This window comes from Oncorhynchus gorbuscha, linkage group LG10, assembly GCF_021184085.1.
Source record: "Oncorhynchus gorbuscha isolate QuinsamMale2020 ecotype Even-year linkage group LG10, OgorEven_v1.0, whole genome shotgun sequence".
Classification (NCBI taxonomy): Eukaryota; Metazoa; Chordata; class Actinopteri; order Salmoniformes; family Salmonidae; genus Oncorhynchus; species Oncorhynchus gorbuscha.
Window position 1 is genome coordinate 20,475,479 of NC_060182.1, and position 23,000 is coordinate 20,498,478.

Sequence of the window (23,000 nt, forward strand, 5' to 3'; positions counted from 1 at the left end):
CGGCACCTCTCTGCTGTGGGATGACCTGAGCAGGACGCTGTCCTTCGCCTGGGAGCTCCATGTCTACGGCTCTGCTGGCCTCTTCCTGCTCCTCCTGGCTGGAGCCGCCCTGGGCCTGGCCCTATCCCCCAGCATGCACTGCCCTCACCGCGGTGCCCTGACCCTGGCTAATGCCCTCCTACTCCTGGTGGGCGCAGCAAGAGCAGCCCTGTTCATGATTGACCCCTACGGAACAAGGAAGATTCTTCCCCGGCCTGCGGTGACTGCTCTCTATAACCTCCCTCTGCCGTTACTGGTGTGGACGCAGGCTGCCCTGGCATTGCTGGCCATGAAGGGGACAGGAGTGAGTCTGTTGCCCTCTGCTCTGGAGCGCCCTCCTCTGGTAGCTGTATTGGCTGTGTTACAGTGCACCCTGCTTCTGGCTGCTGACCTGCTCTCCCCAGCCCTGTCCCCAGCCGTGCCTGTCACCCTGCAATCTCTGTCTCTCTGCTGGGGCCTGGCTCTCTGTCTGGGCTACCTGTGCTACATCTTCCCCCGCCTCCGCCATCCCACTGCCCAGCCACCTGTCCTAGAGGAGGGGAGGGCCGTTAAAGCCTGGCCGGGGCGTAGGAGGGCAGGGTTGGTGCTGGGTCGTGTGCTGGCAGTGTGTGCCCTCCTGGGGGTGCTGTGCTGTGGCCTCCATGTCCATTCCACCCTGTGGCTATACGGGATGTTGGGGGACTGGAGGCGCTTCTGCTGGGGCTGGTGGCTGGTGCACTTCTGGGCCCGACTGTTGGAGCTGGCCTGGGCCTTTTCTCTCCTCCTATTGGGATCCTGGGTGTTCTGGAGGCCCCCGGGGGCCCGAGACAGAGGAGATGGAGGAGCAGGGGAGGGCAGGGCGGGAGTAGATCTCCCCTCCCCTGGACAGTCCTCTGGGTCGACACACAAACACACCTGCTGGGCCAAGATAGTCCAGAGCCTGACAGGAAAGCCCTGTAGGAAGTCAGAAAGTAACGGAGTGGGAGGATCAGTAGGAGGAGGGGCAGGGGAGCTGCCTAATAACTGGGCAGGGCAGGAACGCTCGGGGGCAGACATCAGTAAGAGCCTGATCAGAAACCGTGAGGCTCCACCCTCACAGCCGCGCTGTGTCAAGGACAGTAACCGAGGCCGCAACCAGAGGGGCAGGTCTGCAGAAAGGGGAATGTCTGACGGGTCCACAGGGTCACTGCTGCGGCTGCAGCCGTTAGGTCGGCCACTACAGCACTCTCAGAGCGGCAGCCTAGAGCAGGAGAAAGAGTCAGGGGTGTCTCTGTATGATTTTGACCTGCGACCCCCCTCCCCCATCGATCTGGGCCGCAGCATCGATGAGGCCCTGCACCGTGAGCACCTCCTCCATGGGGGCAGCTTGTTCCAGCCCCTGTGTGGCCCCTCACCCACTCCTTCACCAGGCTCAGCTGTCAGCCAGGGGGGGCCCTGGCTCCGCAGGAACAGCGACCCTCAGATCTCTGACAGCAGCGAGGACCGCTCAGCCCGTACAGAGTTCTCTGTGCCACTGGGGGGTAGTGTGCTCAGCAGTGTTCCCAGCAGGCAGGTCACTGCTCCTCCCACGCCCTCTAACCAGGGGCATCGCTGGGTCGGGGATGGGGGGTCAGTGTCCCTTCCTCAGTGTCCTGTCCCGTTTCCCTGCGCCCCTCTAGAACCTCCACGGGACATCTCGGGAACGAGGGAGGAGACGACACAAGGCCGTTCCTCACCCCAGACTCTGAGACACAGAGTGGGAGGGAAGGCAGGGAGGATGGGAAGAGCTACCTGGAGGTCAGCAGGCAGGATGACTCTGCCAGCATCAGCAGTGAGATTATTAACCTCTGAACCCTCAACTCCAACCCAGGACATCTGGACCAATGACCAAGCCCCAAACAAAACCATCAAGAACCAAACTTACGTAATACCTTAACTCTTAGGTGATAACTTTAACTATATCTTGTCAACTAGATAGACTTTATCATAAACATTGACTCAACTACATTCAAACTGCCATGTGAATCATGGACAGAGGACTTATTTTAAGAAACTGAGGGAAAATACAGATAAGCTTCCCCTGACTAAAATAGTTGTCTTATATGGGATATTATCCAGTGTTTGCTCTAAATCAGAGTGGTTCAAAGGCTGCTAACCGGGATCAGATTCTGCGGCAGAGAGCACGGGTTCAAACAACAACACACACACACTCATGCCTACAGATACACACCTGTGTACCTTTGATGCACTCGCTACATTTCAAGCCTCACATACTGCAGCGCATACATTTACTCTTTGTAACACTTCTGTTTAAGGTGGTCTTGAGAGAACAGAGGAATGGGCACAGGATTCATATTGATAACAACCCAGGGATTCCTTCAAATTGGTCATCCCTACAATTCCCTCTGAGGATCCATTTCTTAGATACCATGTTTTATGGATGTATGTCAAATATGAACGTGGTAGCTCCTACTTTTATGAAAGCCATGGTGCTCCCTGTGAAAATGTCTTTATATGAAGTTATTGACTTTGTTTGCGTTGATAGTATTAATCTGCTGTCTTTGATATGTCAACTTGATGCATACATCCGTTAATGTGTTTTTAGGATATGTGCCATAAACATTGATAATGTCGGTGGTTGTTTTGATGTTATGCTTCAAAATACATTAATAACGCATTACCTGACTGACAATGGTGTCTTTCCGTAGTTCCTCTAGCAGGAAAGTAGCGTAGAAGTCCACACTCCAAAAACATAGGATTACTAGTTATCTGCTCATAATTGAGTTTCTGTTTCAGTGCAGTCTGCCTTGTATGTAAATGTGATGTTTATTACATAATGAAAGCAACCGCCTAGAGATACTACTGCAGAAAGAAAGTTGACCTGTGTAGCTGTGGCTGATGCCTGGAGCTCTAGCTAAAATAGTTCCTGCTAACACTAGACATTCTAAGACATTTTTGTTTGAACGTGACGCTGGTACATTTCGCCTGCTGATTCTAGTACATTCTATCATCACGGCCCGTCAAAGGATATGACTGCATTTTAACATTCAATAATCCTGGCAACAGTGTAAACATATCCACAACATTTGATCATTTGCAGCATATCAGTGTATACCGTGGACTTGAGTTATTTTTAGCTGTACTCATTGCATCACACAGTTAAGCTGTGTTGCATTACACAACGCTGACCTACTGTGAAGCACAACGCTCCTGTACTATAGTAGTACTTTACAGATGTCTATAAGCCTAGACCTGAGCACTCTAGACTGAAGTATTTTTATTACAGAAAAAAATCATAAGTATATTATGTGACATAAGAAGGTATGTAAATGCAGTTCTTTTTTTCTGTTTGTAAATAAAGGTATTTACTGTGAGGACAATCGCAAGTGGTCTTGCTGAAGTATAGAACAGTTGTCTACTAAGAGAGTGATAAATGGCGCTGGCTTGGGGAGGAATATTGGAAACAGTGACTGTCCAGCCCTAATTTAGGATGTTCAGGGATAGAAGTGTCGAAAAAGGTTTCACAACTGTACCTGGAACTTCTACAATGGTTAGTGTTTAATGTTTAGGTGTTAAAGATCAGTGGCAATGGCACGTCCTCATTTGGAGCTGCATCATTTCAAAACTGTTCAAAACTGTTCAGTGATCTTGAACGGATTTCAGAAGTCAATCCCATATTTCCACTTGAGACCCGGGTTGAGTAAAATAGGCACAAAATGAGAGAACATGTTTTGAAACGGTGTGAAATGGGGAGGTACTACCGGAAGCCTTCCAATAAGAAACTCATGCATTTTTTTCTGTTTCAAAATCCTTCCAAACGTGTCCTACTGAACACAACCCAGGTCCTTGTGTGACAGGATCTCGTGTTTCCTGTTTCCTGCCTTCCTCAGGGTCAGTGCAGTCTCTCCCTGTGATGTGAAATGGTTGACTTGTGTGGTATTTACAGTACAGTACAGTGGGATTATGTTGTTGTCTACATTTCATTGACCCCGTCTGATTTCAGTGTACTTTGCTGTTTCTCTCGAGGTACTGTAGAAATCATCCTTATAACCACAGGTCCAGGATCAGATTACCCTACCTCCAATTCTATCCTTAACCATTATGGTGGGTGAAGAATATTTGACCCTGTATCAGTGATCTGGGGCACTTCTGCCTCCTTTATTTCATTATGGGTTTGAGGAGAACCTTCATCAGTGACTGACAGTTGTCGGGATGTTTGTGGTGTTTCCTCCACCAATGCAGTATGTGCCATACTACAGTAAACCAATCCGTTCTCCTCTCCATACAGTAGTGACAGTGCAGAGGTACAGTAGTAGAGATATTAAAACATTCATTTGCTCATTGACTCGGTTTATATATGAAGTTGTATTATTTTTGTGCTGCTGCCTCTTATCTGGTTTCAAATAAACATGAGAAATAAAATAAACATTGACATCTGGTGTTGTTTATTTATAGTAGTTAGACAGTATGTCTTTGCTGCTCATACTTACAGGATTATGTGTTATTACATTTTTACATGCAGTTACGTTCTTAAGACCTGCAGAGTGCTTTAGATAATGAAGACAGTCCTAAATTGTTGTGCGAAACCGCAGCTGAGTGTTTTCCATCTTCTTCTTATAGTCTTCATCAAACTGTTCACTCTGGGCCACAGTGAAATGGTTCTTCCAGTCACCAACCTTTCCTGGAGACAGACAGACAGACAGACAGACAGACAGACAGACAGACAGACAGACAGACAGACAGACAGACAGACAGACAGACAGACAGACAGACAGACAGACAGACAGACAGACAGACAGACAGACAGACAGACAGACAGACAGACAGACAGACAGACAGACAGACAGACAGACAGACAGACAGACAGACAGACAGACAAACAGGTATATTGATAGTTTGATCATTCAGTAGATCCAGAATGTCTCCACACCAGGTACAGGCACATATGTGTTGGTGTCTGTGACGACGCTGTGTCTCTCAGTGTGTTCATGTGTGTCTGTTGTGATAGCTGGAAGAGCTGAGCTCCAGCAGTTTAATGTTTATTTCTCTCTCTCATTCTCTCTCACACACTCACACACCTTTGCGCATAAAGGGAGATATCTTAAAGTCCATGACTGGGTTGGTGGAGTAGTTGGCCATGCTGTTCTTCTTCATTATATCAAACTGCACTCCTCCTTTCACCCTCTCCTTCTCCTCTGCTGAAGGAGACAAACCTAGGAAGGAGCACAGCCTGTCCAGCTCTCTCCCCGTATCCTGTAGGATCACATACACACTGGATGTAGAAACAGCTAACCTCCTAGAGCAGCAGTTAGAATGGCTCTTGAGCATATGTGTGCACTGAGTTCACTAGATGCACGTTAATAATACTCTAACACATATCTAGCATCAGCATTCTACTCACCTCAACCATGTCCTCATAGAAGAGGTAGAGGATTTTGGAGTGAGTCTGTTTCTTCTCCCACCAACCAGTCACATGGTCGTACCATGAACCAAACACCACTGAGGAAGTGCAGAGTAGACAAACTCATAATGTGAATGGGGACTATTATCACTTGCTCATTCATTCACTAGTTCATTCTCTCCTTCACTCACTCTTTCCATCCATGAATCTCTGTAAGTAGTTGTCCCAGTCTCCTGGCTCTGGCTCGGCCTGGTTCATACGGTCAAAGTGGAAATAAGACACTGCATTGTCCTTGGCATTACGGGCTACATACACTATCTGCAGAAAGAGAGAGGGAGATTGCATTTATATATAGTGGTTATATAGTGAAGGAACATAGAGAACAAGTTACAAATACTGTACCCTGCAGTTCTTCTCCCAGAAGGACTTGGGAAGCAGCTGGACTGGGAGGTGAGTCTTGATGAGGCGAGGAGTGGTGGTTAAGTTGTCCAGCACCTCCACCCCTGGGACAAACAATATAATAATGCAAAATAATGTTTGATGGATATTATCACTGTTCGGCAGATTCTGTCAAGATATTAAATACTTTAGTTACTGCTTTGAAGACATCAGCAATTTTTTTTACAGAGAAATGACAAAATAGTAGAGGTATGATTAAGTTTTCCAGTGCTTTATTCTAACCTGGAGGGTGAAGAGGGATGAGCAACTCCAGAAAAGGAACTTTCTCAAAGATGGGTCTCTGACGCTCAGGGGCTGTCTGGACAAAATACAGCAGGTCTAGAATGTAGGAGACCCATGTGGTTCCTAAGAGGGGAATACAGATAGGGGAAATGTACACAGTCATTCACAAACCCAAACACAATCTTTCATGAAACATCAACCTCAGACTGAGAGAGACCTGCTTTGGGGTAGGTAGCGATGAGAATGTCATCTGGTCTGGCCTGGAAGTTCTGTACATTGTCCCAGTTGTCAGTGAAGTAGTTGGTCATGGAGACTCCATGGAAGTCAAAGAGTTTTGGTCGAGGTGGCAGCTCCATCTGTAAAAGTGGGACATGATTTCGATCAAGGATCACCACAGTATTGTTTATGCTTGGATATATTAAGTGATCTGGATGGTTGTATTATTCAAACATAGAGAGGAATATTGCTCCATTGATATGATCGCCTACAAATGTTAACAAAGACTAAGTCTTAATATTTCTCAAATTATGACAGTTAAAACTACACGTACTACATGTGAAAGCAATTCCTACAAACCAAAATAGTTGACTTACCCTGTTCTTTCTGAGTAAGTTACCTCAGGGTGAATGCACTGCTTACAAAATGACTCCTCTTTTATTCTCTGTGCTCCTCCCTTCCTGTCTCCTCCCCCATTCTCTCTTCATTCTTTTGCTCTTCAGGGTCGGGTTTGTTCTGGATCTACTCCAGAGTTGAGGGGCTTTTCTGCTCTCCCTCACAGTATTTCATGTCAATACTTAATCACCAGGGGGCACTGACACTACCAGAAATACACCACTGGGTGGCAGCTGACCATTGCAATGGCTGCTGGACACAGGGTTGAGCAAACAAACTTTACCTAAAGTTTACCATATGCTTCCCAGTTGAAACAGTCCACGCATATATTATGACAACATTTTGTGACGTTTTTGTACATTTTGGTGTTCAACACCGTATGGTGGGGGTTTTTCACGGCTATTCAAGCAAACATTTTTTCTTGAGGTTAGACGTTTTTCTGTGATTGGTCAGCAGTTGGGATTTTTTTATTAAGTGTTTGTTGTCACTCAATGTCAGAAGACTAGTTTTCATGCAAATTTTCACTTGAGAAATACTGCACCAAATCTCTTAGTTAGATTACTCAACTAAGACCTCCTCTGCAAAAACTTCCAAATTAATTACAGATTTCTTGAATGAGCTTAGATCAATTCTCACTATTTTGAGGAAATGCACTGGCTATGTTGTTGACAAGCCGCCTCAAGAGATACAAACGGTAAATATGCCTCGTTTTTCTTGTTTTTCATGTGAATGGCGTTTGCTTCACCTTGCCAAGTTCTGCTAGGAACAAACCCAACCTATGTATGCGGATGCCATTACACACCTGATCGGACCCCAAACATACTCAATCACCCACCTTCCATCAAAGCACACACACACACTTACTCACCTGATAGGCTACTGAGTGGGCAGTGTCCTGGGGTAGATAGTGTCTTTGTCTTTTCTTTGACCTCAAACTTCCTGCACAGTCTTCAACACACTGTCTAAATCACTTTTCAACAGTGTGGGTGTGTCTAACTCTTACCTGACCAAAGACTAGGCTGAAGAGTGTGTGCCCGTGCAATGTGTGAGGCATCTACACACATCTTTCACCTACTGCCCCAACCTTTGATCACCCAGTTGCTTGTTAGGCGAACACAATCAATACAAAAATATACTCTGTAATGTTACTTGGTAAGGAGGTTTGGTGAGGAGGTCAGATGTCACAGGTAAATGTGCATACAGTAGTTGAGGAGATCCAGAGTAAATCCACCTTTAGTAAGGTATGTGTTAAGGTTCTCACAGGCATAATGAACGTGTGTGTGTGTGTGTGTGTGTGTGTGTGTGTGTGTGTGTGTGTGTGTGTGTGTGTGTGTGTGTGTGTGTGTGTGTGTGTGTGTGTGTGTGTGTGTGTGTGTGTGTGTGTGTGTGTGTGTGTGTGTGTGTGTGTGTGTGGACACCATCATTCACAACGTTCTTTTGGAGAGATTGGAAACCCTAATACGGCTACACGGACAAGTTATTGCCTGGTTTAGATATTATCTGTCTAAAAGAGAGAGATATTATATTCTATACATTCTACATATTCCACCCCTTGGTGATGTCATTCGGGAACACAATGTCAACTTTCACTGCTAAGTGGACGACACACAGCTGTACATTTAGATGAAATACTGTGAAGCCACAAAATTGTCTACCCTGGAATCCTGTGTTTCAGACAAAAGGAAGTGGATGGCAGCAAATGTTTTACTTTTACACTCAGACAAAACAGAGATGCTATTTCTAGGTCCCAAGAAACAAAGAGATCTGCTGTTGGATCTGACAATTCATCTTGATGGTTGTCAGTCGTCTCAAATAAAACTGTGAAGGACCTCAGCGTTAATCTGAACCCTGATCGCTGTTTTGATGAACCTATCAAGGGCAGATTTTTTTTCCGTCTTTGTAACATTGCAAAAATCTATAACTTTTTGCCCCAAAAGGATGCAGAAAAGCTCATCCATGCTTTTGTCACTTCTAGATTAGACTACTGCAACGCTATACTCTCCGGCTACCTGGAGAAAAGCACTACATAAACTTCAGTTATCGCTAAATACTGTATGTCTGCTAGAATCTGGACTAGACCCCCAAAATGTTATCATATTACTTCAGTGCTAGACTCTCTATGCTGGCTTCCAGTTTAAGCTAGGGCTGATTAAGGATTTACTGCTAACCTACAAAACATTTCATGGACTTGCTCCTAACTATCTCCGATTTGGTTCTGCCATACAGTGCATTTGGAAAGTATTCAGACTCCTTAACTTTTTCCATATTTTGTTACGTTACAGCCTTATTCTAAAATTGATTAAATCGTTCCACCCCCCCTTCATCAATCCATACACAATACCCCATAATGACGAAGCAAAAACAGTGTGCTTAGGTACGTTGTCCTATTGAAAGGTAAACCTTTGCCCCAGTGTTGTGGAAATTCTTACTGAGAGAGACTGTGTCATTTCTTCAAACAATTATCTTTATTTAAATGCCAGAGATGTTATGATCAAATGCCCAGTCTGAGTTTGATATATATTGTCTTACACTGGCTTATAGCACTTATCAATTCAAATCTAATGTATTTATATAGCCCTTCGTACATCAGCTGATATCTCAAAGTGCTGTACAGAAACCCAGCCTAAAACACCAAACAGCAAGCAATGCAGGTGTAGAAGCACGGTGTCTAGGAAAAACTAGGCCAAAACCAAAACCTAGGAAAGGCCAAAACCTAGGAAGAAACCTAGAGAGGAACCAGGCGATGTGGGGTGGCCAGTCCTCTTCTGGCTGTTCCGGGTGGAGATTATAACAGAACATGGCCAAGATGTTCAAATGTTCATAATTATAAGGCAGAACAGTTGAAACTGGAGCAGCAGCACGGTCAGGTGGACTGGGGACAGCAAGGAGTCATCATGTCAGGTAGTCCTGGGGCATGGTCCTAGGGCTCAGGTCCTCCGAGAGAGAGAAAGAAAGAGAGAAGGAGAGAATTAGAGAACGCACACTTAGATTCACACAGGACACCGAATAGGACAGGAGAAGTACTCCAGATATAACAAACTGACCCTAGCCCTCTGACACATAAACTACTGCAGCATAAATACTGGAGGCTGAGACAGCCTGTTAACGCCATGGATCTGTTCATTGTCACTCTTCTTATGCTTCTCAAAGTGTGTGGCCCTATCACGACTCAGGATATGACCCAGTTGCAGCCACAGGAGGTGGATAGTACAGTTCTCATAATATGTTTTATACAAGGGGACAGGCCAGGGCAGGTTGAGGTCAGGCAGGTCATTAATCCAGGGCAGAGTCAAAGAGGCACACAACAGCAGGCAGGCTCATTGCAGGCAGAATGATCAGTAGTCCAGGGCAGAGTCAATGAGGTACAGAACGGCAGGCAGGCTCAGGGCAGGCGGAATGGTCAGAACCGGGAAGACTAGAAAACAGTAACTAGACAGACTTGAAAATGGGACAACATGCTGGTAGGACTTGATGGGACAAGACGAACTGGCAACAGACAAACAGTTAACACTGGTATAAATACACAGGGGATAATGGGGACAAATGGGAGACACCCGTTGGGGGGGTGGAGACAAGCACAATACAGATGCAATAGATCAAGGCGTGACACGTCCTCACCCCCTTGGCCGCTCCAACAGTGGGCTTCATGAGTGTCGCACAAAGCTGGACAAACAGGTATTGGAGGTGATTTACATGGGACGGGTGATGAATTTCACCGAATCACAGAGTCCACTGACCACTCAGGATGGAATGTACAGTATCTTACCCCAGATGAGGTCTTTGATGTCCATATGAAGGTGTTTGGTTTCCAGACCAACTCAGAGATCATTGAGACATGAGAGAGAATAAAGTAGACGGCGCGGGTCAAACGTCTGATTTATCTTTATCATGCAAAATCCGGGAGTTTTTCTCCTGAGCTGCGTATGAGAGAATGGCTTAAGATAAGGCTAGCGCTCTGTCAAATTGAACAGGCCCTAAGTGGTCCAACCCTGCCAGGATATGCAATGGAAGAACTTCTGTGCGGGCGCAGTGATTTGAAGGCCCTAAGAATCGCTTCAATGGCGTATAGCCCCGACTCCAAAGTGACAATTTTAGCATGTGAACAATTTGGTAGTACAAATGCGGCAAAGTCTGTCAGTTCATATGTATTTTCCAAAGCCTGCAAGGATGTAAACTTTTTATGCCCGTATTTAGCTTTAAATGGATTGATTACCCTATATTCATAACCCTGATGAATAAGCTGGACAGTCTTTTCCAAAATCGTGATCAATTAGGGCGCTGGCTGCGTCTATCCTTAAGACATACCCAGGATCTACATGCCAGACGTTTGATCTATCCCTGGAGTGAAAACTTACGGAGCCTTGACGGAGCATGTGTGGGATATCCTGCAAGCAAGAGAGCCTGTGTTGACGCTGGTGAATTGGAGACTGATGGGGGTCAGGGCTAACCGGCCCTTTATCTGTAATAAATTAATAGTAAAGTTCTTTTGGATTAATTATAAGATGTTTTAAAAAGGTCTGTACTAAATATTATGAACTAAATAAATGGTTTTACAGAGGTATCTCACCTTTAATGTCACAACTGCTTACAGATTTACAGGCCTTGGGGTGTCATGTTTCAATTTTGTGTTTTTCGTAACAGTAGTCCGAACGACATGTGCGGGGACAATCCGCACAGGGTGTCAGATTTAAGTGCTGCATTGGACAATTTTCATCCAGACATACTGAACAGTTATAACGGCACGAGTGCCCCCCCTTTCGGGTGTAGCTGGTATGGCAGGATGGACACACATATGGTGTGCCTAAAAACGCTGTGATGTTAGTAATAGCATAAAAGTGGGTGTTTTGCACATAAAAGTACAGAATCTGAGGATGAGGTTGTGGGTTGTTTTGGAATTTCAAGAGAGCTGCATTAGCTCTACTGTGGTACAAAACACAATCTTGATGTTCAGAAAGTTTTCAAATTGGACTATGTCCAAGAAAGCCCCCGCATCCTGTATACCTAGACTCACGGCCGTTTGGAGCTCTCTAGCCTTGTGTAACACCACTAGATCAGTACACCCAGGGTTGAGTAAATGTGCTAGGCCTATTGCAAAGCATAGCTTATTACCAGGATTGTGAACGTTTATGAGATATGCCCTTTTATTGCTGATGATTTCTGATTGTATTAGGCTATCTAGTTTCCTTCTCTGACCCACGCCACCCAGGGTTGATGTATTATTTGCACTACAAGCTTGAGGGTCCTATCAGCTATGATGGATAAATTAGATTGAACAAGTCGTTCCAGCAGGGCTATAAATTGTTCAAGATCTGCTTCGCCATTGGGTAAAATAAGAGATACAGTGTTATGCAGGCGATCTCCACAAATGTCCTACTGTAAGACATCACGAGGTTCACCATAATCTCTTGCCCTGTCTAACAGTTCGTTCAGACTATCCAGGATCATGACATAAAACATTGCATAATCAAGATTCTGATTCACCCATGTGAAATTAAAAAATTGTCGAATCTCTGTATTGCAGAATTGAATTCGGTACACAACCCGAACATTTCTATCAATACCATCTCCCGCCTCATTAATTAGACAATTTTCCAATTCCTCAAAACCATCGTATTGCGTTTCAGACTCTTCGGACATGGGCGTTAATGGCGGGGTTTGTGGGGGGTCCGATGTAGAAGATCTTATGCTCTCATTCATCTGGTTAATTATTGATATGAGGGCTTCAGGAATCTGGGATAACAGTTTTCCATCGGTCGTCTCTGACTCATTCATACGATTAATTATTCTAATCTGGGATAATATGTTTTCATCTATCGGTATTATGTCTGTTACCCCAGCCTCATTCATATGGTTAACAGGGTTTCAACTGTCTCAATTATGTCTGTTGGCTCAGCCATTTGGATAATTAATGATGTGTGTTCTTGTGGTATTCTGGAAGGATACATGTTACATATGTTTTTAGAACCTGTATTTGCGTTTTTTAATCGGATTGCTGTTTAACAAACGTGGCATTGTTCTATGCCAGAAGGATAGATTCTGGCGGTATTGTCGCTCGAGTAAAGCCCCCATTCGTTTGTGGAGCAAAACCTCTTGGGATTTTAGAGCCCTGGAAATGGCTGTGCAAAACCTAGCTTGTTCTATTTCAGGTTCGGGTGTTACCACCAAAGAATTGGCTGAATCAAGAAGGTTGGCCGCCTCCCGTAATAGCAGGTTGTCTACCTCTGAAATGTCATTTAAAACAGTGAAATCCTCCGGTTTCGGTGTTTTATTGTGAATGTCCGGTGAGCCGAAATCCTCTGTGTGCTCTAGGTGTGTATGTGGTTCTGTGCTGTTGAATGCCGGGGAGAAGTCTGAAAGAAAATATATTAGATAAAAAATGTCAAATACATTTCAGGTATAATACTACATATTAACAATACAATTATACTACCTCTGCTTTTTTGACGAGGGCTGTTCTGACGAATCGCGGAAACCGGGGACTCTTGACTTTTTTCACCAGGTATTCCAGATTCTGCCGGACCTGTCTCGTTGGAGTCTGAAAAAACATTTGTCATTGTTTTAACATATTCAATCATCAAAACATGTATAAATAATAAAATATGTATAACTAATAATATATATATATAATGGCTTCATACCGTGTACATGTAGCGCCATTTCTTGAAGCAGTAAGTTCCCTGCCAGGTAGAACTTTTCGGGAGGGGGTGATTCTGCGCAAGTACGAGTTCTGCATTGATTGTTTGGGTCTGGAATATGGAGCGAGCGGGTGGAGGTTCCCAGGGGAATTGATGGGTCGTTTGAAAAAAACTTTCGTACAGAACGGGAGAATAGCATCTGTGTCATCTTCTCCGCCATAGTCGTTCAGAGTACATAATGCTGTTATCCTTCTTGGCGGTATGTCAGCTGTAAACACAAAAATAGCTTTTAATATAGGGTGCACACTTTTGGTTTTTAATGTATAAATATTCTTATGTATTTCATTCTTGGACTTACATCTACAATAATGTGACGGGGACTGGCTGCATGTGTGTTGCTCCTCTGAACCCACTTCTTACGAAGGCTGTTCCAGATCATTTATTCCCCTGAGTAACTGCGTAAAGGATGGATACCCTACAAACGTTAGATAATATTAACATATATTTATCCAATATATATATATTTTTACACATTCACATCTGAAGGTAAAATTACGACTTACATTCTGATATCTTGCTCTTATTTCTCTTCCTGAGGGTCCCAGTGATCAAATGAAGTGCCGTTTCCTTTGATAAAATCAATTTTTATAGCCGAAATCGAAACATTTTGTAATTCGTTTGTGCCGTGAATTCCATCTCTATCAATTTTTTACGGAACATTCGACGTAATTACACACGGTAAACCATCATTTATCTAGTCACGGTTAGTTTCAGTGCATTTACTCTGGATGTTTGCAACACAGCCAAACGTTTTTTTTTGCGGGGAGTATTGACCGAAGTGAACTGATTTGAAGACAACGAGCAATGACTACCTTGTGCACCAATAATTTTAGCGAAGCTTCGTTGATTGATTGTATTTCTGCCCAATGACCACTGATCTTCTTGAAATCTAGCTGGGTAGATAGCCAATGAGCTGAGGTAAACGTCAGTATGTAATGGTTTTGGGTTGGACCACCATTCCTTGTTTGTAAATGCACGCGTAATGAACTCCATTCTCGCCTTAACTATCAGAGGAGTTGCTGTGACGTTTGATACGCACAGCAGTATTTCGGAAAGTTGTATTTTCAACGATTTCTTTGAAGATATCATGGCGAATAAATCAGGAAAAGCGAAGTCAAAGTCTAAGTATACAGATTTGCACCAGATTATATTAGAGATTGATCTGGAAAGTGAGACAGATTTTTTTTGTTTGAGGAATCTTTGAGTGTTATGATTCAAATAGGAGCTGAGGAGCTGGAGTGCTAATGTCGTTTTATGAGATATAAATATATATATAATGGGGCAAAGAAGTATTTAGTCAGCCACCAAGTATTTAATCAGCCTGCAATCAGCCTGCAATTTTCTGGATAAGAGCGTCTGCTAAATGACTTAAATGTAAATGTAATGTCATCATAGGTACATTTCAACTATGTCAGACAAAATGAGAAAAAAAAAATACAAGAAATCACATTGTAGGATTTTTAATGAATTTATTTGCAAATGATGGTGGAAAATAAGTATGAAATGTGTGTGTGTGTGTGTGTGTGTGTGTGTGTGTGTGTGTGTGTGTGTGTGTGTGTGTGTGTGTGTGTGTGTGTGTGTGTGTGTGTGTGTGTGTGTGTGTGTGTGTGTGTGTGTGTGTGTGTGTGTGTGTGTGTGTATGTGGCCATGTGTGTATATATATATATATATATTCCATGTCAGATATGTATATTTTCCTCTTTTTTATTCATATGGAATGGAGTAGAACAGCAAACACACACATGGCGCCTGCTACTCTCCATTTCCATATGAAATAGCTGTTGGGTGCTGTTCGGGGGAGGACAGGCCCACAACAATGGCCGGAGTTGAATGGAACAGCACTTCACCTTAGTGACTGTTCCCTCTGCTCTATACAATACATTTCTGTTTATTTTATGTGATGATAAAAGGCTCATACAATACAAATATTTTTTAAATGTTTTCTTTCACAGTGATAGCGACTCCGACTGGGAGCCCCCATGCCAGGCTGCCCGCTCTACCTCTGCCCCCTCTATTTCTGCCTCCAGTGGTGTTTATATGCCACAGTTCATTACTGCAGGCATGACTGTGCCTCAGGGCCAAAAGGGCACAGCATGGAGGCATCGTTGTGTTCTGTGTCGCATGACCTGCACTACTCAGTTTGCCTCTGCTTTACATCAGAAAGAGACTGCTATGGGACATGGCACAGGCAGCAAAATATTGTGTAGAGGACTTCCAAAGGGTGTACTGTTTAAAAAATAAATAAAAATTTCTAATGTTTCTTGTGTGTGTGTTAGAATTGAGTTTTGATATGTTGTATATAGTTATTTGCACTGTTGTATATAGTTATAGGTAATTTCACCAATTCGGTCACTTGGGTACATTTGGGAAACTTGTGTGGGACACCTGGGTGACTTCATGCTAAATGTCATGTAGCTCACCCATTCCTGAAGTTATCAGTCTGAAACTCTGCACACCTACAGTTGCCCTCTTGTGTTATCCATCAAAATTATCTACAGCATCCTATTTGACTGTGTGGCTATTCTAGCCCTTTCATGCGTGAGTTCCAAATATCTCTAACGGTCGCCCCAGCGTGAGTTTTTTTATGCATGTGATGTTAGAATGTTCTCTCCATTCCAGAATGTGATTGATACGTAACAGTACATTTTATCTGCGCTGCCCTCAAACTAAAGCACGCAGCCTGTTTATATTTATAGGTTGTTTCAACTTCAATTTCAAATAATTTTATTTTCTAAAAACAGTTTGAATTTAGGTGTGTTCCGCCTCCTCATTCATTCACATAAAAATAGTCATTTTTACTTTTGCGGACAATTACATTTTTGGGACATTTCTGACACGGACAAAATTCCCCAAGCACTTGCCAATTGTTTGTGCAGTTCACGTCTGCAGACATATGCTCATCTCCCATCAGAACAGGATCTGCACATGTGTTCACATTTTCCATTCCACACATTTCTATTGTAGCGTACTGTATGTATGGAGCATAATATATTTGTGTGTATTCTTTATCACCGCGGACACGTGAGGTAATACCTTGTTGGAGATAGGGGGCAGTATTTTCACTTTGGATGAATTGCGTGCCCATAGTGAACTGCATCAAACTCTGTCCTAAATTGCTAATATCTGCATATTATTATTACTATTGTATAGAAAACACTCTGAAGTTTCTAAACCCGTTTGAATTATGTCTGTGAGTATAACAGAACTCACAGGGCAGGCAATCTTCCAAACAAGTTTTGAAATCCTGAAAGTTGGGGCAACTTTGACATCTTCGCCCCCCCCCCTCCCTTCCCAACAAGTTATGGATCTGTAATCTGTAAACACTTCCTACGTCTTCCACTAGATGTCCTCATTCAGTAGAAATTGTAATGGAGCATTTGCTGTGAACTTTGACCTAATGGGAGGGAAAATAGTCGGTGTCGCAAGAGAATGCCATTTTGTTGTGGTGCATTTCTCTGTGAGTGCTACGGCTGTTCCAATCAGCCCAAGATGAAAACGAATGATCCGGTTGGAACGTTATTGGATATATATGATTATAACATCCTGAAGATTGATTCTGCACTTAGTTTGACCAGTATTTTCGACCTGGAATATGTCTTTTGGAAGTTTTCATGCAAGTTATCCTGGACCAGAAGTCCGTTTCTGGGCACGTGAGCTGAAAGTGATAGCAAATGCTGCCACTTGGACACTAGTATTGGACATTATGGAACAAAACAATTTATTGTGGAACTAGGACTCCTTGCACTACATTCTGATGAAAGATCATCAAAGGTAAGGGAATATTTATGTATTAATTTTGTATTTCTGTTGACTCCAACATGGCGGAGAAATATTGTTACGTCTGAGCGCCGTCTCAGATTATTGCAATGTTAGGCTTTTTCCATAACGTTTTTAAAAAATCTGACACAGCGGTTGCATAAAGAACCAGTGTATCTTTAATTATATATAGAACATGTATCTTTAATCAAAGTTTATGATGAGTGTTTCTGTTATCTGGCGTAGCTTTCTATAATTCCTCCGGATATTTTGGAGGAATTTCTGAACATGGCGTCAATGTAAACCGAGATTTATGGATATAAAATGCATAGTATTGAACAAAACATAAATGTACTGTGTAACATGTCATATGACTATCATCTGATGAAGATTTTCAATAGGTTAGTGATTGATTTTATTTATAATCCTGCTTTTGTGAATTTTATCTATGTCTGGAAAAAATGGCTATGTTTTTTCTTTGGTTTGGTGTTGGTCTAACATAAATATATGTTGTGTTTTCGCTGTAAAACATTTTAAAAATCTAACACGATGGGTAGATGAACAAGGTGTTTATCTTTCATTTGAGGTATTGGACTTGTTAATGTGTGGAGGTAAAATATTTCTAAAGAATATTTTTGCATTCCCTGCGCCACCTTTTCAGCTGTTCCCTGAGGGGAACGGCTCATCTCAAGAGGTTTTTGGGATAGGGGGCAGCATTTTCACTTTTGGATGAATAGTGTGCCCAGAGTGAACTGCCTCCTACTCTGTCCTAGATACTAATATATGATTAGTATTATTATTGGATAGAAAACACTCTGAAGTTTCTAAAACTGTTTGAATGATGTCTGTGAGTATAACAGAACTCATATGGCAGGCGAAAACCTGAGAAAAATCCAAGCAAGAAGTGGGACATCTAAGGTTTGTAGTTTTTCAAAGCTTGGCCTACCAAATACACATTGAGATATGGATGAGGTTGCACTTCCTAGGGCTTCCACTAGATGTCAACCGTCTTTTGAAACTTGAATGAGAATTCTACTATTAAGGAGGGGCTCATGAGACCTCTTTGAGTCAGTGATCTGGCAGAGAGCCTTGGTCTCATGACGCGTGCTCCCGACAGTGTTACTTCTCGTTCCAGTGCTTTTCTGAAGACAAAGGAATTCTCCGGTTGGAACATTATTGATGTTTTATGTTGAAAACATCCTAACGATTGATTCCATACATCGTTTGACATGTTTCTAAAGGACTCTAATGGAACTTTTCGAGTTTCTGTCTGGAGGAAGTGGCTGCGCCTCATGAAGATGGATTACTGGGCTGGACACGCTAACAACAAGTGGCTATTTGGACATAAATGATGGAACTTTATGGATCAAATCAGTCATTTATTGTCAACATGGGATTCCTGGGAGTGCCTTCTGATGAAGATCATCAAAGGTAAGTGAATATTTATGGTTGTCACGTCCTGACCTTAGTTCCTTTTTTATGACTCTATTTTAGTTTGGTCAGGGTGTGATTTGGGGTGGGAATTCTATGTTTTTGTTATATGTTTTGTATTTCTGGTTTTGGCCTGGTATGGTTCCCAATTAGAGGCAGCTGTCAATCGTTGTCTCTGATTGAGAGCCATGCTTATGCAGCCTGTTTTCCCACTATGATTTGTGGGTAGTTGTTTTCTGTCTCTTTGTCTGCACCAGACAGAACTGTTTCGTGTTGGTCTATTTTCATTATTTTGTCTTAGTGTTCTGAGTTCAAATAAATATTAACATGGACACGCTGCATTTTGTCCGATCTTTCATACTCCTCATCAGATGAAGAAGATCATTACAATGGTGTTGTTTCTAACTTTGTTGATTCCAAAATGGAGGATATTCCTTTGACTGTCTTGGGTTCTGAGCGCCGTTCCCAGATTATGCTTTTTCCTTAAAGTTTATTTTAAATCTGACACAGCGGTTGCATTAAGGAGAAGTCTATCTTTAATTGTGTGAATAACCCTAGTATCTTTTATCAATGTTTATTATGAGTATTTCTGCAAAATCACTGGATGTTTTGGAATCAAAACATTACTGCACGTAAGGCGCTAATGTAAACTGAGATTTTTGGATATAAATGTGGACATTATCGAACAAAACATACATGTATTGTGTAACAAGTCCTATGAGTGTCATCTGATGAAGATCATCAAAGGTTAGTGATTCATTTGATTTATATTTCTGCTTTTTGTGACTCCTATCTTTGGCTGGAAAAATGTCTGTGTGTTTTTTTGACTTGGCGGTGATCTAACATAATCATATGTTGTGCTTTTGCTGTAAAGCATTTTTTTAATCGGACACGATGGGTAGATTAATTAACAATATGTTTATCTGTCATTTGCTGTATTGGACTTGTTAATGTGTGAAAGTTACATATTTCTAAAAAATATTTTTGAATTTCGCACGCTGCCTTTTCAGAGGAATGTTGTTGAGGTGTTCCGCCTGCGCTAGAAAGGTTAACAAATAATCCTTTCTATAATGCAGCCTGAACACAGTACCACTGGTTAAGTACCCCAAAGACCAGGACCTCATGATTAAACAAAAGCATGTTAAATCAAAAATAGACACATTTGAATAACTAATCAACTTAGAATTGCAACTCTTTATAACTCCATATGGAAATAATAATAATCTCCTAAAGTAATGATACATGATGATTTGGCTAGAGAATGGTGTTTCTCATGAATTTTATAATGAAATCCCGCTGTTCCGTCAATTTCTAATGAGGGTGATCAATTCTCATTAGGATTTTTTTGTATACAGGGCTTTCTACACCATTAAAACGTTTCCTCTGCCTTCCGTTCCTTGTGCTTCGAAAACCATTTAAATACCTCTTCAAAACATTTCCATCCTCCTGCATACCCAATTTAACTGCATTGAGAAGACCCCATCCAATAAATCCCACAACACGGCGACAGTATCTCTCCACTGACTCTAACGATTCACTGGTCTCCTTTTCCCCATGATTCTCCATAACCACCACACCACAAAAAAAATGTAAAGTTAATTTTAGGTTTAGTAAGCCCTATACTAGTTCCTTGTGACCCCTCCACTCTTTCATACATTGTAGAATTCCATTCCAGAATAAGACACGCTCAAACATAAATTTATTTGAAAATAAAACCACATAAAATGTTGAATGATTTAAACAAACCCTAAAGCCTTCTGCATTTTCAAGGAGTGTTTGGCCATATAGTTTAAATGTTTTACCTTTAGGATCCATTCCCCTGGTATTTCGCCAAAAATCTTCAAGCCAAAATATATTTTACTGTGGCAAATTTAGCCAATTTCTCATCGTAAGGAAACCACAATATATACATATGGTTCTCTAACACTTTCTCTTACAGAGCCAGCCGCCTTTGCCATTTTGTCTGCTTTACGATGACTTATGGCAATTTTATCTGTACGACTAGTATGAGCTTCACATTTCCCCACTGTTAATTGACTGGGTAACTGACATGCTTCTGATAATGCCTCTACCTCCAGACCATTTGTATTGGGGTTCCTGCCACTGTTAACCTCTATGCACACATGACTGTAAGTCGCTTTGGATAAAAGCGTCTGCTAAATGGCATATATTATTATTATTATTATGGGATCGGTGTGTCCTCCACGAGACGGTTGAGCTAACGTAGGCTACCGTGATTAGCATTAGGTTGTAAGTAACAAACAAAATTCCAGGACATAGGCATATCTGATATGGGCAGAAAGCTTACATTCTTGTTAATCTAACTGCACTGTCCAATTTACAGAAGCTATTACAGTGAAATAATAACATGCTATTGTTTGAGGAGAGTGCACAATTATGAACTTGACAATGTATTAATTAACAAATTATGCACAATTGGGCAGTGTTGATACAACGTTTAGAACAGATGAGCAATGGTTCTTTGCACATACACTGCCATGTAGTGGACAAAATATAAATTGTGCCTGATCTGGAATAATACATTATGGCCTTTATCTTGCATTTCAAAGATGTTACAGAACAAAAATAATTTTTAAATGTTTTCTTTGTATAATCTTTTACCAGATCTAATGTGTTACGTTCTCGTACATTAATTTCACATTCCTACAAGCTTCAAAGTGTTTCCTTTCAAATGGTAATTTGTGCTCTGTGTTCCTCCTTTCCTATCGCCTCCCCATTCTCTCTTCCATCATATTCTTTTCACTTGAGGGAAAGGGTCTGGTTTGTTCTGGATCTATTACAGAGCTGATGGGTTTTTCTGCACTCCCTCTCGGTATCTCATGTGTCATTACTACATTACCAGGGGCACTTACATTACCAGACATTCACCACTAGGTGGCAGCTGGACACAGAATTGAGTGAAGTTATTATTACCTTAAGCTTACCATATGCTTCCCAGTCAAAAAAGTTTGCGCAAATATAATGACAACATTTTGTGTAATTTTTGTTCGTTTTGGTGTTGGACAGCGTTCAATGTTTTTTTGTGTGCTGTTGAAGCACACATTCTTTCTTGAGGTAAGTCAAAGTTCTGTGATTGGTCAACAGTAGGGATTCGGCCAGAGAAGGACAGATTTCAAGCAATTTTTTTCACTTGAAAAATACTGCACCAAACATCTTAGTAAGATGTAAAATCACTCAACCAAGACCTCTTCGGGAAAAACGTCAAAATTCTTGAATTATCTTAGATTAATTCAGATTATTTTGAGGAAGTAGACTGGCTATGTTTTTGATATGACGTCTCAAGAGGACAGACGGTAGAATTTCTGCTTGTTTCTTGTTTTCAAGCGAATGGCTTTTTAAGGGAGTATGCGAGGCTTGCTTCGCCTTGCCGAGTTCTTCTAGGAACAAACCAAACCTATGTTTGTGGATGCCGTTACAAACCTAACCTGACCCCAAACATACTCAATCCCCCACACACACGCACGCACGCACGCACGCACGCACGCACACACACACACACACACACACACACACACACACACACACACACACACACACACACACACACACACACACACACACACACACACACACACACACACACACACACTCACTCACCTGATAGGCTATTGAATGGGGTAGAGTGTCCTGGGGTAGATAGTGTCTTTGTCTTTTCTGTGCCTTCTACATTGTCTTCAACACACTGTCTAAATCACTTTTCAACAGTGTATGTGTGTCTAACTCTAACCTGACCAGAGACTAGGCTGCATAGTGTGTTTCTGGGCACTGTGTGAAGCGGGTACACATCTTTCACCTACCGCATAAACCTTTTTTATCGCCAGGTTGCTTGTTAGACGTCCACAATCAATACAAAAAGATACTCTGTAATGTTACTTGGTAAGGAGGTCTGGTGAGGAGGTCAGATGTCGCATGTGAATGTTCATACAGTAGTTGTCAAGATAATAACCAAGCATTGGCTACCTCAACATTAAGCCTCATCAGGAACTTTAGTACCACATGCATTTATTTAAGTATCATTACAGATGCTGGCAGTGTAGAAGTTTAACATTTAATATCAAATACAATAGACCACATTTACTGGAATGACATTGACTCTCACGTGTGGAAAAAAAGTCCCCATTGGCCACACCTCCAACTCTTCTGAGTTGTCACCACTACATTGCCCCTGCCGCTATTCAATGTGCATGCGAATTAGTTGTTGAAAGCAACATAGAAGCTTTCATTAAGTTTGAAAAAAATCACACTGATCTAAAAAATACATTATTTGATTTCAGGCAAATTGAATAAAGTAGGTTGGAAGAACCAAAGTGTAATTTTCTATCATTCCAAACAGTAGAAGCACTTCAGATAAACAACAGCGCCATCCCACTTTTTACAGTGCAAGTGTCAGGCATAGTGAACATATA

The 23,000-nt window shown here is 42.2% G+C and overlaps 2 protein-coding genes across 4 annotated transcripts in view; one reads left to right on the forward strand and one right to left on the reverse strand.

Moving 5' to 3' along the window:
• Positions 1-4,431, forward strand: part of LOC124045663 (proline-rich transmembrane protein 3) — a 30,270-nt gene extending 25,839 nt beyond the window's left edge. For both annotated transcript variants that reach the window (XM_046365149.1, XM_046365151.1), the window contains exon 4: positions 1-4,431. This exon is cut by the window's left edge and continues 169 nt beyond it. In XM_046365149.1, coding sequence (XP_046221105.1) covers positions 1-1,933 — 1,933 coding nt within the window. In that variant the 3' untranslated portion in view covers positions 1,934-4,431.
• LOC124045664 (cytosolic sulfotransferase 2-like) lies at positions 4,422-7,712 on the reverse strand. 2 transcript variants are annotated; one of them, XM_046365153.1, is made up of 8 exons: positions 7,560-7,712; positions 6,297-6,435; positions 6,080-6,202; positions 5,801-5,901; positions 5,590-5,716; positions 5,399-5,496; positions 5,076-5,250; positions 4,422-4,678 (listed from the first exon to the last, which is right to left on the reverse strand). In XM_046365153.1, exons 2-8 carry the CDS (start codon positions 6,433-6,435, stop codon positions 4,566-4,568), a joined length of 876 nt encoding a protein of 291 aa, XP_046221109.1. In that variant the 5' UTR covers positions 7,560-7,712; the 3' UTR covers positions 4,422-4,565. The 2 variants fall into 2 exon arrangements, with proteins under 2 accessions (XP_046221109.1, XP_046221108.1); XM_046365152.1 differs by lacking the exon at positions 7,560-7,712 and adding an exon at positions 6,673-6,817.
• Positions 7,713-23,000: the final 15,288 nt, after the last annotated feature.